General features: G+C 58.3%; 1 protein-coding gene across 2 annotated transcripts in view; it reads left to right on the top strand.

Moving 5' to 3' along the window:
* The first annotated feature begins 48 nt into the window (after positions 1 to 48).
* The window catches only part of KIF17 (kinesin family member 17), a 51,015-nt gene continuing 35,142 nt past the window's right edge, over positions 49 to 15,921 (top strand). For both annotated transcript variants that reach the window (XM_010829969.1, XM_010829968.1), the window contains exons 1-5: positions 49 to 279; positions 5,919 to 6,065; positions 7,044 to 7,145; positions 11,752 to 11,941; positions 14,988 to 15,440. In XM_010829969.1, coding sequence (XP_010828271.1) covers positions 49 to 279; positions 5,919 to 6,065; positions 7,044 to 7,145; positions 11,752 to 11,941; positions 14,988 to 15,440 — 1,123 coding nt within the window. The remainder of the gene's footprint in view (positions 280 to 5,918; positions 6,066 to 7,043; positions 7,146 to 11,751; positions 11,942 to 14,987; positions 15,441 to 15,921) is intronic.

Genomic DNA, 15,921 nt, shown 5'->3' with positions numbered 1-15,921 from the left:
GTCCCGTGCGGGCCGCCCCTGGGGGACCCCCGCCGCCGCGGCGGCACCATGGCCTCGGAGTCGGTGAAGGTGGTGGTGCGCTGCCGCCCCATGAACCAGCGGGAGCGGGAGCTCAACTGCCATCCGGTAGTGACAGTGGACTCCGCTCGCGGCCAGTGCTTCATCCAGAACCCGGGCGCCGCGGACCAGCCCCCCAAGCAGTTCACCTTCGACGGCGCCTACTACATGGACCACTTCACCGAGCAGATCTACAACGAGATCGCCTACCCGCTGGTGGAGGTGAGGGCCCCCGCTTCCCCAGGAGACCCTCTGGGCAGGACCTGGGGCCCCTCGGAAGGCTCCTGAGGGCCGGCGCTGCCCCCCCAGGCCGGGCGGGAAGGCTCTTCTGGAGGGGCCGCAGGTGGACAGCGGCAGGCTGAAGACTTCCGTCCCCTCAGGAGACAGCTGGAAGCCACCCGCAATGTCTGTCTGGGTCCCCCACTGCCCCTGGTGCCAAGGCTGGTTCTCACCCTATCCTTCCGCCGTTCCCCACAGGAACTCCAGCCCCCGCGACCACTTGCCTCCCACCCTCACCCAGGCAGCCTCAGGACTCCTCTGAAAACTCCAATCACTTCCCCAGCCTCCCAAGAGCCCCGGGTCCTCCTCAGCCTCCCCCTTCTCCTCTCGCCTCTGCTCTGCCCTGGCCCCCACTTTCTGCCCTCAGCACCCGGAGTCTTCTCCGTCATCACCCCCGCTCCAGCTTCCTGAGAGGCCCGTCAGGCTACAAGCCTATATATATGTGTGTGTGTGGAGGGAGGAATCTCAATTCTGCAGAGAGAAGGCTTTGACCAGGCCTTGGACTCGGAGGAGCGAAACCCTCGACGTTTGGTCTGACTGACCTTCCTCCCTGGCGCTGGAAGAATGGGGAGGCAACAGCAGTTCTCACCCCTTCACGGGGCTTTTGCTTGTCTTCACCCTCTCATGCTAAGGAGCTTCTTGGAGCTGCAGGGCAGGGAGGCTGCCGTATCACAGATGGGGAGGCTGAGGCCCGGAGGGAGGAAACTGCTGAGCTCCCACAGAGAGTTTCTGAGGAGACGGGGCTACACCTGGTGTTTTCTGGCCAAGGGTTCTTTCCTCACTATTGCCATCTTCCCAGTTGGACAGCAAATTCGCTAGTGAAGTGAGATGTCAGGATGTGAGGTGTTGTTCCAGGCAAAAAGAAAAGTTGAAGAATTGCTGCCTGTACCCCACTGCCCATGAGGATACCTGGGGCTCTGGGGAGTCTGGCAGCGGAGAAACTAGTTTGACTTCTCTAACCCAGTGTTTCCGAAAGGCGTTTTCCCTGGAGCCTTTCTGCTTTGGCCAGCAGGCCAGCTAACATTCCCCAGCGCACCTCCTTGGGCTATGGTCAGAACCCCTTGTGGGGGTTGAAGTGTTCCAGACCCCAGAGCCCCCCAGCAGTGAGGGTGTGACTGGAGGTGATGCCCAGGGGAAGAGGGCAAATCTCCCCAGACATTGGTCCTGGGCCCCAGGGGTGGCCAGGCTCCCCTGCCATCCTGGACTCTGAGGATCTAAGGGACCAGAATGGGTGGCCTGCTCCCGCCCCCACCCCGGGGTCCTTGAATGTCCACCTGGTGGCAGGCGCTCACTCTTCCTGGAGTAGCCCGCTCCCCCCTTTGCTTCTTAACTCCTGGAAGACCCTTCTGCACAGTGAATCAGAGCCAGACTCCCTGACACTTTCAGCTCTCTGCCCTGCCTCTGTCCCGGGGCACCCAGAACACCTCTGCTTCCTGGTCCAGGGTCGGTCCCTGAGAGATGGGAAGATTCTGAGATTGAGTTCTCCTTGGCCTTGGCTTCTCCAGGGTCTCAGCCTGCTCATACATCCCCCTCCTCACCCTGGAAATAATTCCCCTGAGCACGCCTCCCTCGTCGGGGTCCCCAAGAAGCCCACGCCCAGAGGGGGAACACCTCAGATCTCCCCTCCAGCCCCCACTCCTGTCGCGAGTGCACTGCTACAGGGATGTCTGCCTCTGGGCATCCCACGGAGCCTCAGGCTCAGCAGGACATACGTTCATTTTCATTAATTCACTCAGCTAACAAAGAGCATCTCCATACCAGGCCCCATCCAAGGCATGGAGCAATAATAACAGCACCTTCCCTCAGCGAGCTCACAATTGGGTGGAGGAGCAGCTAACCTAGTAGCTGCAAGCCAGGGTGATGAGTGGGAAGAGAAGCCATGGGGACTTTGGCAGAACAAAGAAGACTAGCAAACCTGGGCTTGGAGGGGATGGGCAGGCAGGGAGGACTTCCTGGAAGCAGTGAGGTCTAAACTGAGGCCAGAAGGATGAGAGGGTCAGCCAGGCAAGAAGGTGGAGGAGAGGGCCTTTCAGGTGGAGACCAAACCATTTGATCTTCGCCAGACTCCGTGGACATACGTAAAACTGGGATTATCATTCCTGATGAGGAAACTGAAGCCTTGAGCATCCTACAATGAGTTAGGGGTGATTTTGACTGCAGAGCTAGGTCCCCAGGCTCCATCCTGTGAATCGTACACAAAGCACAGTGAGGAGCAACTGCAAAGGGCAAGCTGTGTGTGTCTTAGGCAAGGCAGCTGTGTGTCTGTCCTGCTGGGCTCTGACCACCTCCAGGGGGCCTCTTGCCCAGGTCCTTCCCTGCAGATCCTACTGCACGAAGCCCCCAGCGCTTCAGACTGACCCTTCCTGCCCTCCCCTTCTTCCCCTCCCCTTGCCTTGCCTTCTCTCCCACCTAAATCCAGACCTGATTTCTCTGTCACTGGGTGACCTCTTCCACCCCAGACCCATCTTTCAGCCAACTCAGCACAACCTACCCTGAACTCATCCCCTCCACGCCCAGCCTTCTGCTTGGCCTCTGGTCCCTTTCCCACCCAGTCGCTATTCCCTGTCTCCATCCTCCTGCTTCACACCCATGGCCTTAGAGTCCACCTCTGATGAGCCTCTGCCCAACCCACCCAGGGGCCTGGTGCTATGGACAGGCCAAGGACAGGCCTGGTTTCCAGAGACATCGACGCGGTAGAATTTGGCTCCTCGATGGAACACAGTGCTGTTTGTTCGGGAGAGGATAGGGAGCATGAGGCAATTTAGCACAGATGCTAAGTAGAAAAAATCTGATCTCTAATAGCAGCCTCACGGGAATTATTGCAGAGGATGACACCAAGTTATAAAGACGGTCAACTAACAGTTTGATTTCATGAAAATCATCCAGTAAACAGTAATATGGGGAACTTGGCAAAGCCTGGGAGGACAGAGTGGCGACACTCAGGACCCGCTCCACGCGTGTGTGTCCCTGGCAGGTCTGGAGTATCACTTAATGGGTGAAGCATTTTCGAAACTTTATGTTTTGCCTTAAGAATGCAGGTAAAGTTGTCTTCCACTTCACTCCACAGCAGCGTGGTTCTGCAGAACTTCCTGCAGTGGTGGAAATGTTCTGGATCTGAGCTGTCCAATTAGGGACCGCCAGCCATACATGGCAAGTGAGCACTTGACGTGAGGTTAGTGCTTTTGAGGAACTGAATCTTAGTTTTATTTAATCGTAAGTTAAATTTAAGTAACCGCATGTGGCCAGTGGCTACCTCCGGGGATGGCACAGCTCTCGAGCCAGCCTTTCCAATATAAATGTAACATGAGCCACAGACAAAATTTAAAGTTTTCTAGTAGCCACGTTTTAAAAGGGCTTCCATGGTAGCTCAGCTGGTAAAGAATCTTCCTGCATTGCAGGAGACCCCGGTTTAATTCCTGGGTCGGGAAGATCCTCTGGGGAAGGGATAGGCTATCCACTCCAATATTCTTGGGCTTCCCTGGTGGCTCAGATGGTAAAGAATCTGCTCACAATATGAGAGACCTGGGTTCGATCTCTGGGTGGGGAAGATCCCCCAGGGGAGAGCAGGGCAACCCACTCCGGTTCTCTTGCCTGGATAATCCACATGGACAGAGGAGCCTGGCAGGCTACAGTCCATGGATGGGGTCACAAAGAGTCGGACATGACTGAGTGACTAAGCACAGCACATTTTAAAAAGTGAAAGGAAACAAGGAAAATTAATTTTAATGATACATTTTATTTGGCCCAGTAGAATCCCAAATATCATTTCAAGAAAGCCTGACAATAGATATTATCATGGCATAATAGCTATCAGAGATATCTTACATTCTTTCTTCACTGTAAGCCTTCGAAATCAGGTGTGTGTTTCACACTTACAGTGGGTCTCAATTTAGGTGCTGAAGTGTCAACAGTTCAAATGAAATGAAACACGAAAAGTAAATTCGTGTTTAATGGGAAACCATTTTACACTGCTTTGGTTTTTAAATGGAAAATTTTACATTTTTAAAATTTTAAACAATATTTTAAAGTTTTAGCCTTCCTCAGTGGCATGAAGCACCCTTCTGGTGTGCCTGGTGGTGCCCTACCGCACCGCGCATGTGAAATATTTACTTTGGTATTGAACCCCTCCTCCAGGCCTGGGTGGCATTGGTAGTCCAGGCACTGCCGCATGTTGTCCCTGGGCTCTGGGTGCCCCCGCCTCTGGCCATCTGGTTGGGTGACTGGTCTGCCATCGCTTCTGCTCCCCCCACCACCCCACCCAGGGCCGTCTGATGAGCTGTGGATCGTGACTTCCGGTCTTCCTTCCCCCGCAGCCCCTGGGGACCCCGAGCCCTGCAGTGGTCTGCAGGACGGGTCTTTGCAGATGCCAGCTGGGCCCTCGGGGCCTGGGCACAGCTCTCTGGGCCCACATTCTGGCACAGGAGTCCCCCTCCCCATGCTAAGTTCTAGAATTTGTGGTCTCATGAGCTGGGTGAGGGAGGACAGGGATTGCGGTGTCTTCCTTGTTTGGGGCTTGGTCCCCAACCGGAACACGGTCCCCCCGCAGAGAAGAGAGACGTAACCTATGCAGTGAACAATGGCCTTGGTGAACGAGGGTCGCCCTGGGGGAATGCCACCACCCTGGTTTGCCGCCTCCTCCTTCCCAGCTTCGTCTCCATCCCCCTTGCCCCAGGTCTGCCTGCTCTCAGCCTCCCGCCTGGCCCCTCACGGCTTTGCTCCAGCCGTCACCTCAGCCCTGAAAGCCTTCCTCCTCCTCTCACCTGTCGAAATCCAAGCCATCCTTTCTGTTCCCCTGTTCTCCGCCCTCGCCCACCTGCCCGGAAAGTTTGCCTGGCTCTTCCCGCACTTTCCGTCTCTCCCTCTCCTCCCCCAGCCTGAACTCCATCATTGCACGCCCCTGCACCTCATAGAAGGACCATCCCCATACGTTCCAGCAGACACTTGGGTAGCACCTTCCTCCGTGTGCAGGGGGCACCTACCTCCGTGTGCAGGGGGCACCTACCTCCATGTGCCAGCACTTCGAGTGCCAGGGCAGGAAATCATTCCCAAGCACAGCTCTCAGTGGGCTTCCCTGGTGGCTCAGCGCTAAAGAATCCGCCTGCCAGTGCAGGAGACCTGGGTTCGATCCCTGGGTCAAGAAGATCCCCTGGAGAAATAAATGGCAACCCACTCCAGTACTCTCGCCTGGAGAATCATGTACAGAAGAGCCTGGCGGGCTGCAGTCCACGGTGTCAGAAAGAGTCGGACACGACCGAGCAACGAAGCAGCAGCAGCCCCACCTCTCGGTGCTGTTCTGACCCTTTGGCACCGGTGAGGACACCGAGGCCCCGCGCCCCTGGATGAGAACAGGCCAAGGGCACAGGCAGCAGAGGATGGCACCAGGCTCTTAGCCAGACACAAGGACGGTCTCCTACCCCACCAGTGGAGCCGCCTCCATCTCTGCACGGCCCACCCCACCCGGCGCCACCATGGTGGGAGAACTGGGCAGGGGGTGGGTGGTGCGCCCGTCCCTGTGTCAGGAGGTAGCCCTGAGCGCCGCCGTGCTGGGCCAGCTGAGCGCCCGGCTGTGTTCCCCCTCGCAGGGCGTCACTGAGGGCTACAACGGCACCATCTTTGCCTACGGCCAGACGGGCAGCGGGAAGTCCTTCACCATGCAGGGCCTGCCAGACCCGGCCTGCCAGAGAGGCATCATCCCCCGGGCCTTCGAGCACATTTTCGAGAGTGTCCAGGTAATGGGCCTGGTGGATGGCAGGGGCGGGGCTGGGCGCCCCAGGCATTACCATGAACAATCCTGGAGCACTTCTGACCTGGGATGTGGGATGTGGTCAGAGCCGGCCTAGCCGCGGCCCAGATGGGCAGAGGCAGGCTCTAGTTTCTGAAGCAGTGATGCGAGAACTTAAAGCTGAGAAAGTTCTACCAGTTCTACGTTTTTCTCCAGCCATTTTTGGAATTTTAACATTTCATGTGACATTTCATGTGGATATGATGACCCAGAGCGCTGGCCCGAGACATGGCTGTAAATGATCAGAGCTTCCCCTTTGCATGGTCCAGGTGCTGCAGACCAAGCACTGTGCAGAACACTTTGCATAATTATCTCGCTATGACCCTAGCCCAGGAGGTAGCTGTTACCCTCATTTTTGATATAGGGAAACCAAGACCGGGAGCCCTTATGGGCTGGGCCCAGACCAGTGATCCCGGTGTCCAGATGGCAGGTGAGCCATGCCCTGCTGCCCACTTGTGAAGGCTCAGAGATTCCTGCATCTGAGAAATGACAAAGCAGGGACTAGTCAGCTGCAGAGCCCGCTCTATTGCACCTGGGACTCATTCTGATGACCGGCAAGCAACTGGAAGAGCTGCCAGGGATTGGCCCAGGGCAGGTGCTGGATCCGGGCCTTAAACCCACAGTCTCCTCTCTCTACCTTCACAGTGGGGGGCCCTCTCCTGGCTCCTTTCCCACGAGGCCTGTAGAGTGCAGAGGGAGCGTGAGTCCTTAGCAGCATGAAATGATGCCACTCTGAGACGCTTGAGGGCCCAGCCAGCCAGAGAGGAGGGGACCGCTTGCCAGGCAGGCAGGGCCAGGTGAGGTCAGGGACACCTCCCCCCTTGACGTCCCGCCTCCTGCCGCCGTGTCTTGCCATGATGTCTCCGCGTGACGACCAGGCAGCGGGTGTTCAGGTGTCTCTGTTCTTCCCGGCCGCTCCCTGCAGTGTGCAGAGAACACCAAATTCCTGGTCCGGGCCTCCTACCTGGAGATCTACAATGAAGATGTCCGGGACCTGCTGGGCACAGACGCCAAGCAGAAGCTGGAGGTGTGTTGGGTGCAGCCCTGGCTGGGGTGGGCGAGGGGGTCCTGGAGGAGATATAGGGAAGGGTGCCCAGGGCCCGCTAGTCTGCCCAGCCCTGCCAAGATGGGCAAAGCAGGCCTGACCCCTTGGGGAGCCCAGCGAGACCAAGTCACCTGCCAGGACTGGACAGCCGGGTGGTTAGCAAGGCTGGGCCAGGTCTGGGACCTCTGGGCAAGGCTAGGCCATGTCTCCTATCTGAGACTCTAAATGCCAGACGGGCCCGGTCCAGTTCCAGGAGGAGCCTGAGGAGGGGAGACCAACCCAGATCTGTGGCCAGCATGCCAGTGACTGCTCCCAGACTCTGGGTCTTCTTATCTGAGCACTGGACCTTCCCACCGAGAGGCCCACAGCCAGCGGTGGAGGTTGACCTACCTTCCCCAGTCCAGAGTCAGCATGCCTGCGCTGGGGAGTGTCAGTCCTTAATGAGCATCAGTCTTGGGAGGTTGCTATGGAGATCCCCATCCTGTAGATGGGGAAAGGAGGCTGGGAAAGGGACGGGGACTTGCCCGAGGCCAGTGGGTTAGGAAGCTCCAGAGTCAGGGCTGGACATTTTGTGTGGCTCAAACTGCCTGAATCTCCCTGGGGCACAGGCCTTGACAGCCGGTGTGGGGTGAGGGCAGAAGCAGATAAGGGGCTGCTGATAAGGTCCAGAAGCAGTTAAGGTCCAGTCCTCTGGACCCTCCCCAGCCTCCAGACTGAACCGGACATGGCGACCTGGTTCCCGCCCCACCCCCATCCACGTGGGACAGGGCTGTTTCCCTGCTCAGCTCCAGAGCCCCCCACTTGCCTCTAGACACCCCACCACCACCCCCTCCCCGCACTTGTCCTGGCTTCATTTGGAGGGGCCGTGAGTTCCTCTGACCTGCAACCATTAAATGCCCCACCCGAACACATCTGACCCCCAAGGAGCAGCTGTTTTGGAAAAAAAACAATTTTGGGGGTACACTTTTTTGTTTGTACTGATCACATGGTGGAAAAAATAAAATTAGAGCCAGAAAGACCCTTGCTGCTGCTGCTGCTAAGTCGCTTCAGTCGTGTCCGACTCTGTGCGACCCCATAGACGGCAGCCCACCAGGCTCCCCCGTCCCTGGGATTCTCCAGGCAAGAACACTGGCGTGGGTTGCCATTTCCTTCTCCAGTGCATGAAAGTGAAAAGTGAAAGTGAAGTCACTCAGAGAGCTTCTAAATCCACAATCCTTTCGTGGTGGAGATGAGGAAACTGAGTCCCAGGGAGGGGAAGGGACTTGGCCAAGGTCACACAGCAAGTTGCTAGTAATGGTATTGGTACCAGAGCGTGCGGGATCTGAGTGGTCAGGTGCTTTTTCTTCCCAGACTTTTTGGGGTGGGCAGTATAGGAAACCTGGGGGCCATGAGAAGCCAGCAACGGGGTTCCATTCGAGGGAGGGATGTCCATGAGTCGATGCATCCATTCAGCAGATGGCTGACCTGAGAAATGCCAGCGCGCAGACCACGGCAGGCCCACCTCCTGTGTGCCAGCTCCCCCAGTCCCTGTCCAGACCAGGACCTGCCCCAGCCCCTCCTCCTCAGCTCCTCGCAGACACAGCGCTTTGCCCTTTCTGTACAGGAGCCTCCAGCCACCCGCTGCGGTCTTTCCACTGTCTTCTCTCTCCTGGAGCTTGAGCAGCCGAGTCATCACTCAGCCCCCAGACAGGGAAATGGGGACAGCAGCAGGGGGTCCGCTCCCCTTCCTCCCCACCCTGGACCCTAGGATGGGCTAGGCTAACCAGGACCTGGCGGGGGTGGTGCCCGGGCTGGCAGCTACATGCACTAGGCTAACCAGGGCCTGGTGGGGGGTGGTGCCCAGGGCTGGCAGCTACATGCACTAGGCTAACCAGGACCTGGCGGGGGGCGGTGCCCGGGCTGGCAGCTACAGGCACTTGGTCCAGCTGGCCTCCAGGTCTCCAGCCTGGTAAGCCAGGCTGCCTGGAGGTGGAGGGTCGCCTATAACTGATGTGCTCGGAGACACCTGCCTTGGGTGCACCGGACTCTCCCGGGAGGTGCAGCCGGGTTCTTGTGTCAGCCTGACCATAGCCTCAGGAGGAGCTGCTGTTTCTATCCTTGATTACAGGAGAGGAGCCTAAGACTCCTCGTTGCCTAGGTGCGAACCGGCCCCAGGGCACAGTCAGTAAAGGACACAGGTGGAATTTGCCCCCAGGTGGCCAGGCTCTGCGGCACAGCACAGGGCCTGATAATTCTGGTCATTAGAGGAGGTTGGATCGGCTGGGGTCAGCAAGGGATCTGGGGAAGCAGATTATACCCCCTCCCCCCAACCACCACGAACTGCCCTCAGAGAACCCTGCTTAGCACTGGGTAGCGAAGGAGGTGTCTGAGGGGCTGCAGGCATCTGGCCAGTGTGGATGGACCCCCCTCCTCCACAGGGACGCATCCTGACTCTGGACCGACCTGCGTGGTCCTGTTCCTGTGCACAGCGGGAGCTCCTGCTCACCCGCCACATCCCAGCTGGTTGCCATGGCGACCGAGCCCGGCCTGGCATTTGGGAGGAGCAGTTACCAAGGAACGTAGGCCACAGCTGGCGGCTGACACTCTGGAGGAGGGTGGGGGAGGGAACAGCAGGCGCCAGGGGGAGGGCTCAAGAGATGAGGTAGGGCCTAAAAATAGGGGTGGGGGAGACCCTTATGTCAGGGTTATCTCTCTGTGGAGAGCGATGGCCTCACTTCCATATCTGGGTTCACTGAACCCCCTCCAAGCTCCCTCAGAGCTTTCTTTAGATCCACTCTCTTTTTAACCCTCCCAATAGCCCTGTTTATCATCCTCACTTTTCAGATGGACTTCCCCGGTGGCTCAGACAGTAAAGCATCTGCCTATAATGAGGAGACCTGGGTTCAATCCCGGTTGGGAAGATCCCCTGGAGAAGGAAGTGGCAACCCACTCCAGTACTCTTGTCTGGAATATCCCATGGATGGAGGAGCCTAGTGGGCTACAGTCCAAAGAGTCAGACACGACTGAGTAACTTCATTTTCACTGTAAAGATGAGACTGAGGCCGAAAGAGGCAAAGTGACTTCCCTAAAAAGTAGCAAGTCAGGACCAAGTGTCTAGCCCGGGCCTGTCTGAGTACAGATGAGAAGCTGCATTCTTCCTGAGGCTGGGAGCAGCCATCCCCTCCCCCGTGCCCACCATGTGCCCTGCTGGCGTCTAGGCTGCAGTGCGGGCACACCTCCCAGGCCTCCCTCCAGCCCTGCTCGGTGGGCTGCGACTCCCGCTTCTGGCCTTTGAGCTCCATCCTCACAGCCACCTCCAAGGTCAAGGTCTGCCCTGTGTCATCCTCCAGGGTACTGCAGTGAAAGTGAAGGTCGTTCAGTCGTGTCTGGCTCTTTGTGACCCCGTGGACTATACAGTCCGTGAAATTCTCCAGGCCAGGATCCTGGAGTCGGTAGCCTTTCCCTTCTCCAGTGGATCTTCCTGACCCAGGGATTGAACCCAGGTCTCCCGCACTGCGGGCAGATTCTTCACCCCCTGAGCCACCAGGGAAGCCGCTGCAGACTCTGTCCTAATCCCAGCCTCGTCCACTGCCGCCTCCAGCAAGTCAGCCACTTAGCCTTTCTGTGCCTCGGCAGCTTAACTGTTCCCTGAGACCCGATCCTTCAGTCTGGGTCTGGCTCCTTCTCCAGACTGGGGCTGCCAGGGCAAGCCGGTGCTGGCCACCCTCACTCACCGCCCCACCCGCCCCCTGACTCTGCAGTAGGGGTCCAACCCCACCTGGGACGCTGTAGCTGCCCTGGGGCACAGCACACGAGCCTGCCCTGGCCCAGAGCAGCAGACAGATGACTTCTGTCCCAGTTCATTCTTGCTCCTGCCAGAGTGGTTTGTATTTCCTCTCACGCTGGAAAAATATTGAGTTTCACAGCTCTGTGTCAGCAACACAACAGCTTGGCTGCCTGGAGAGCGAGCGGGCAGCAGTCAGATAAATTAATTTACTCAGTGCTGTCCTGCTGAGGGCTGGAGGGAGCCACGGGCCAAGCTGAGCTGTGGGCCAGCGGGGACTCTGGGCAGCAGACAGCCCTTCACACGCCATGGTCCACGGGTTTGGGAACATTCCTGTTGCCCTGGAGCCGCGGCAGAGAGACGCGGGCAGAAGCCATGTTGGCAAGGCAGGCAAGAAGCACTCAGAGCCCTTGGGTGAACGACCACCGGGTCAGCCCCCTGGGGGCTGAATCCCCAGACGGGAAACCGCCTCCACAGCCAGGGCACCAACAGCCGCAGTGAGGCCCACGGCGGCCGTTCGTGGAGCACTGGCCAGGCGCCAGGCACTGCCTGCCGTGCATCGTACGGGCCTTAGTTTACAGTCCCCGCTGCCTCCCTAGGAAATGTCCATTTCACAGATGTGGAAACTGAGGCTCAGGGAGGTGATGTAGCTGGTGCGAGGTCGCACAGAGGAAGTGGCGGGGGTGATCTTGAGGCTGTTCTATCTGGTCTGTGACAGGAATTCGAGGTGCCAACCTGCCCCGCAGGAGGGCAGACGTGGTGGGCACTGACTGGGCCCTTCCCTGGGTTCCCTGGGGAGCCCTGACCCGAGCCTCCTGCCCGCAGCTGAAGGAGCACCCGGAGAAGGGGGTGTACGTGAAGGGGCTGTCCATGCACACGGTGCACAGCGTGGGCCAGTGCGAGCGCATCATGGAGGCGGGCTGGAAGAACCGCTCGGTGGGCTACACCCTGATGAACAAGGACTCCTCTCGCTCCCACTCCATCTTCACCATCAGCATCGAGATCTACGCCGTGGGTGCGTGAGGCTGGGCGGGGTTGGAGGGGGCGGGCCTCCCGAGCTGGGCATCCACTCCTAAGCACCCCAGACCCTTCACCTCTCGGAGCCACCAGGGCCCCAGCTGGGAGGAGATGCTGGGATCGCCCGGAGGAATCGCACGAGGCCCATCCCTGTGCCGGGACCCGTGTCTAAAGGAGAGACAGCGTTACCACCACCAGTAATAGCACCGGCAGTTGCAGTGTGCACTTACCGCCTGCCTAGCAATGCGTGTGTGTTGGCCCATGTGCTCCTTACACCCCAGGGGGTGGACACATAGCATCCCCATCTTACAGATGAGGAAGCTGAGGTCACACAACTAGAAAGCCTCTGAGCTGGGCCCCTGTCCCAGGGGTCTGTCCCCCAGAGCATGTGCCACCCAGAACTCGTGTTGTGGTTTTTTTTTCCACCCAGAACTTTAGAGTATTTGTTTATTTTGGCTGCATCGGGTCTTAGCTGCTGCACGCATGCTCTTTGTTGTGGGACCAGCTATCTAGTCGTGGCTCCCAGGCTTGGTTGCCTCACGGCACGTGGGATCTTTTTATAACAGTTCCCTAACTGGGATCAAACCTGCGTCCCCTGCCCTGGAAGGCAGATTCCTAACCACTGGACCACCAGGGAAGTCCCCGCCGCCCAGAACTTTAGGGTTCTCCTCTTTCTGTGATGTTCTCTACTCCTGAGCCACCTCACTCTTCCTTTTTTTTTTTCTTCTTCCTGGAAGTGTTACAGAGAAGGGGAAGAGGAAAGATAGGAAGAAGCACTCGTTTATTTCAGGTCACCTGTGGATGCTGTGCTGAGCCCTTCTCACACTTCATTCTGTTGAAGTCTCACAGCAGAGTCCTAAACGCAGGCAGGCATTACAACTCCCACTGACAGGTCAGGAAGAGGAGGCTCTGAGAGATTAGGGACCTGCTGGGTTCAGGGTCCCGCTTAAGTGCTGCAAGTCACTGCTTAACTGCTAAGAGGTGGAGCTGGGACTTGAACCCAGGTTGCTTTGACATCTGGGTTTTCCCCATTCACACTGCAGCTGCCTCCGAGTGTGTGGTTCATTCATCCCAGACAGAACTTCGGAGAGCAGTGGAGCAGGGAGCAGCCTCAGCTCACGTAGGAACGTAGTTCTGGAGAGATCCCGGCCCAAGGTCAAGCCCTGGGTCGCTGGAAGTCCACGCAGCATGATGCCCAGCTGTGGGCTGACCTGGCCCCAGGCCAACACCCCTGGACCAGAGTTGCCCCCCAGGTGCAGACATGGGGTCTGGAGTGACGGTCTCATCTTCATGTGATGATGCTGTGGGTGGGGAGCTGGGACTCAGCCAGGTGAGGACAGATGAGGGGAGGGGAGCGCGGCCCTGTCGGGGCTTCTCGGTCTCTGCAGATGAGTTTGCAGGACAAGGCAGGCTGCCTGCAAGCAGGTTTTTTAAAGAATTTTTAAGATGTTTATTGTTTTCATGATAAAAGAGGTTCAAATAAAGATATTTAGGAGTTAAGAGAAAAGTAGGGAAAATTACAAACACAGCCCACTGTTAACATCTAAGCATATATTCTTTTGGTCCTTTTTTTCCCTATAAAAATTTTAAACACAAGTGAATCTTAAGTTTCTTCCCCATGCCGTCCTTATGAATGTTCCCACATCATTCCTGCCACGTCTTCCTGACCACGGGCGGTGGGTGGACGGTCCTCCTCTCCCCACCCCTCTGCAAGGGTCTTAACGCCCATTCCCAGTTTCTCTGTGTTGTAAACATGCAGCAATGAACATTTTTGTGCACAAAGCCTTTTCTGCTCTTAGAGTCACCTCACATTCCCTGGAGCAGGCCTCCTGGGAGGAGGGTGCAAATCTGTCTAAGGCACCTGGTACATTCTGCAAAGAGCTGTCCAGAAGGGTGTTTCCAAGTCCTTTCTGCCTGCTGCTGCTAAAAAAAAAAAATAGCCCAAAGAATCAAGCCCTTTGCATGCCCAAGACTCCACTAGGCATCAGCCAGACCTTTTCTTCACTTCGGGTAGCTGTGTTCCTGGGCAAAGCTGGGACAGTTCTGGTTTCAATGAGCAGGAAACCAGGAAGGAAGTTCCCTCCTCTGCCCTCATCTCACTCCAAGAGCACTTGCTGTGTGGCAGGTGCGACCCTTGAGGGTGGTCTTGGGTTCCCCTGTTACCGAGAGAAAGGCTGAGACGCAGTTAGCTCCCTGAGGCCTGCAGCTCCCAAGGGATGGAACCCAGACTGGATCCCTCTGGTCTTCACAAGCGATGCTCTGGGCCCCTGCTCCCGAGGTACCCGGCACCTGGGTCTGCCTGCCAGTGCAGCCGTGGTCCCTGCGGACCTGGGCGTGTTCTCGGGGCATGAAGGCCCGCTGTGTGCCGCGCCTGGAGTGGGCTCTGTGACAGCGCTGTCTGTTTACCCGTTCCATCAGCCAGCCCAGATGGGGATTTGTCGTCAGCCTCATTTTGTCGGTGTGAGAATCAAAGATCAGGGCAGCATATGGCTCTGCCAAGGTCACACAGCAAGTAGGAGGCAGGGCTTGGATGGGAACTGGGTCCCAGGGTCTCCGAAGCCGATGCTTTTCTGCATTGAAGGGCGGCAGCTTCCTGGAGACCCAGACCCTTACCCCACGCCCCACCTCCCACCCTCCACCGCCTTTGCCTCACAGGAAACACGAAGGAGCTGTCACAATGGCAGCAAGAAACCCCAGGCACACAGGGAACAGCGTGCACCTCCAGCCCCTGCTCCCTGGAGGGTCGGCCCTGGGTTCTGGCCTTAAATCTGCTGCTTAGCAAGCCATTTGACCTTGGGCGAGTCACAGGCTCTTTCTGAGCTTCACTTTTCCCGCCTGTAACATGGGCACAGCCATGACCTTGGGCGAGTCACACACTCTTTCTGAGCTTCACTTTTCCTGCCTGTAACATGGGCGCAATCCTAGTGGCCCTCTTAGTGGGGCTCCTCTGAGACCCTTGGTGGGTGGGGAGCACCCAGAGCCTCCTTCCTGCAGGGGGTCGCCGCACCCCAGGCCCCTCACCCCCCTGTCTGGTCTGTCTGCAGATGAGCGGGGCAAGGACCACCTCCGCGCGGGCAAGCTGAACCTGGTGGACTTGGCGGGCAGCGAGCGGCAGTCCAAGACGGGCGCCACGGGGGAGCGGCTCAAGGAGGCCACCAAGATCAACCTGTCTCTGTCGGCGCTGGGCAATGTCATCTCGGCCCTGGTGGACGGGCGCTGCAGGCACATCCCCTACCGGGACTCAAAGCTGACCCGGCTGCTCCAGGACTCACTGGGCGGCAACACCAAGACGCTGATGGTGGCCTGCCTGTCGCCCGCCGACAACAACTACGACGAGACGCTCAGCACGCTGCGCTACGCCAACCGCGCCAAGAACATCCGGAACAAGCCGCGCATCAACGAGGACCCAAAGGACGCCCTGCTGCGCGAGTACCAGGAGGAGATCAAGAAACTCAAGGCCATCCTGGCTCAGCAGATGGGCCCCGGCAGCCTGTCAGGTGGGCGGTGCGGCGGCGGGGGCGCCGGCAGGGTGGCTGAAGCCAGGAGCGCTCTGCCCTGTGTCTGCCCGCCTCCGGTTCCCCATCTGAGGGTCGTGGAAGCCATGCCCCACCTCCTCCCAGCTGCATGTGAGCGTGGATTTTGAACAGCCAGGGAGAACCCTGCCTGGGGACGGCCCCCCGGGGGTGGAGGTATGTGCCCACCAACGCCCCAGGGAGAGGCCGGTCCTTCCGGGCCTGTCCCAGCAGCTGGAGGCTCCATCCCCCTTCCCTGCCTCCAGGCCGCGCATCGGTCCTCCCACCTGTCTGCCTGCTGGCTCAGTGGCAGCTGCAGAGTCGTGATGTTGTGCTGCTGAGCAGCGGGGTGACTGACTGACATCCCCGCCCCCCTGTCCCCTGCATCCTGCCTCCACTCCCAGAGGCAGTTTGGCTGTCACCCGGCAGGTGTCAATCCAGACCTGGAGCCTGGGCCTGCAGAGCC

This window comes from Bison bison, unplaced genomic scaffold (assembly GCF_000754665.1).
Source record: "Bison bison bison isolate TAMUID 2011002044 unplaced genomic scaffold, Bison_UMD1.0 scf7180017864516, whole genome shotgun sequence".
In the NCBI taxonomy this organism is placed as follows: Eukaryota; Metazoa; Chordata; class Mammalia; order Artiodactyla; family Bovidae; genus Bison; species Bison bison.
This window is presented reverse-complemented; position numbering and strand designations above follow the sequence as displayed.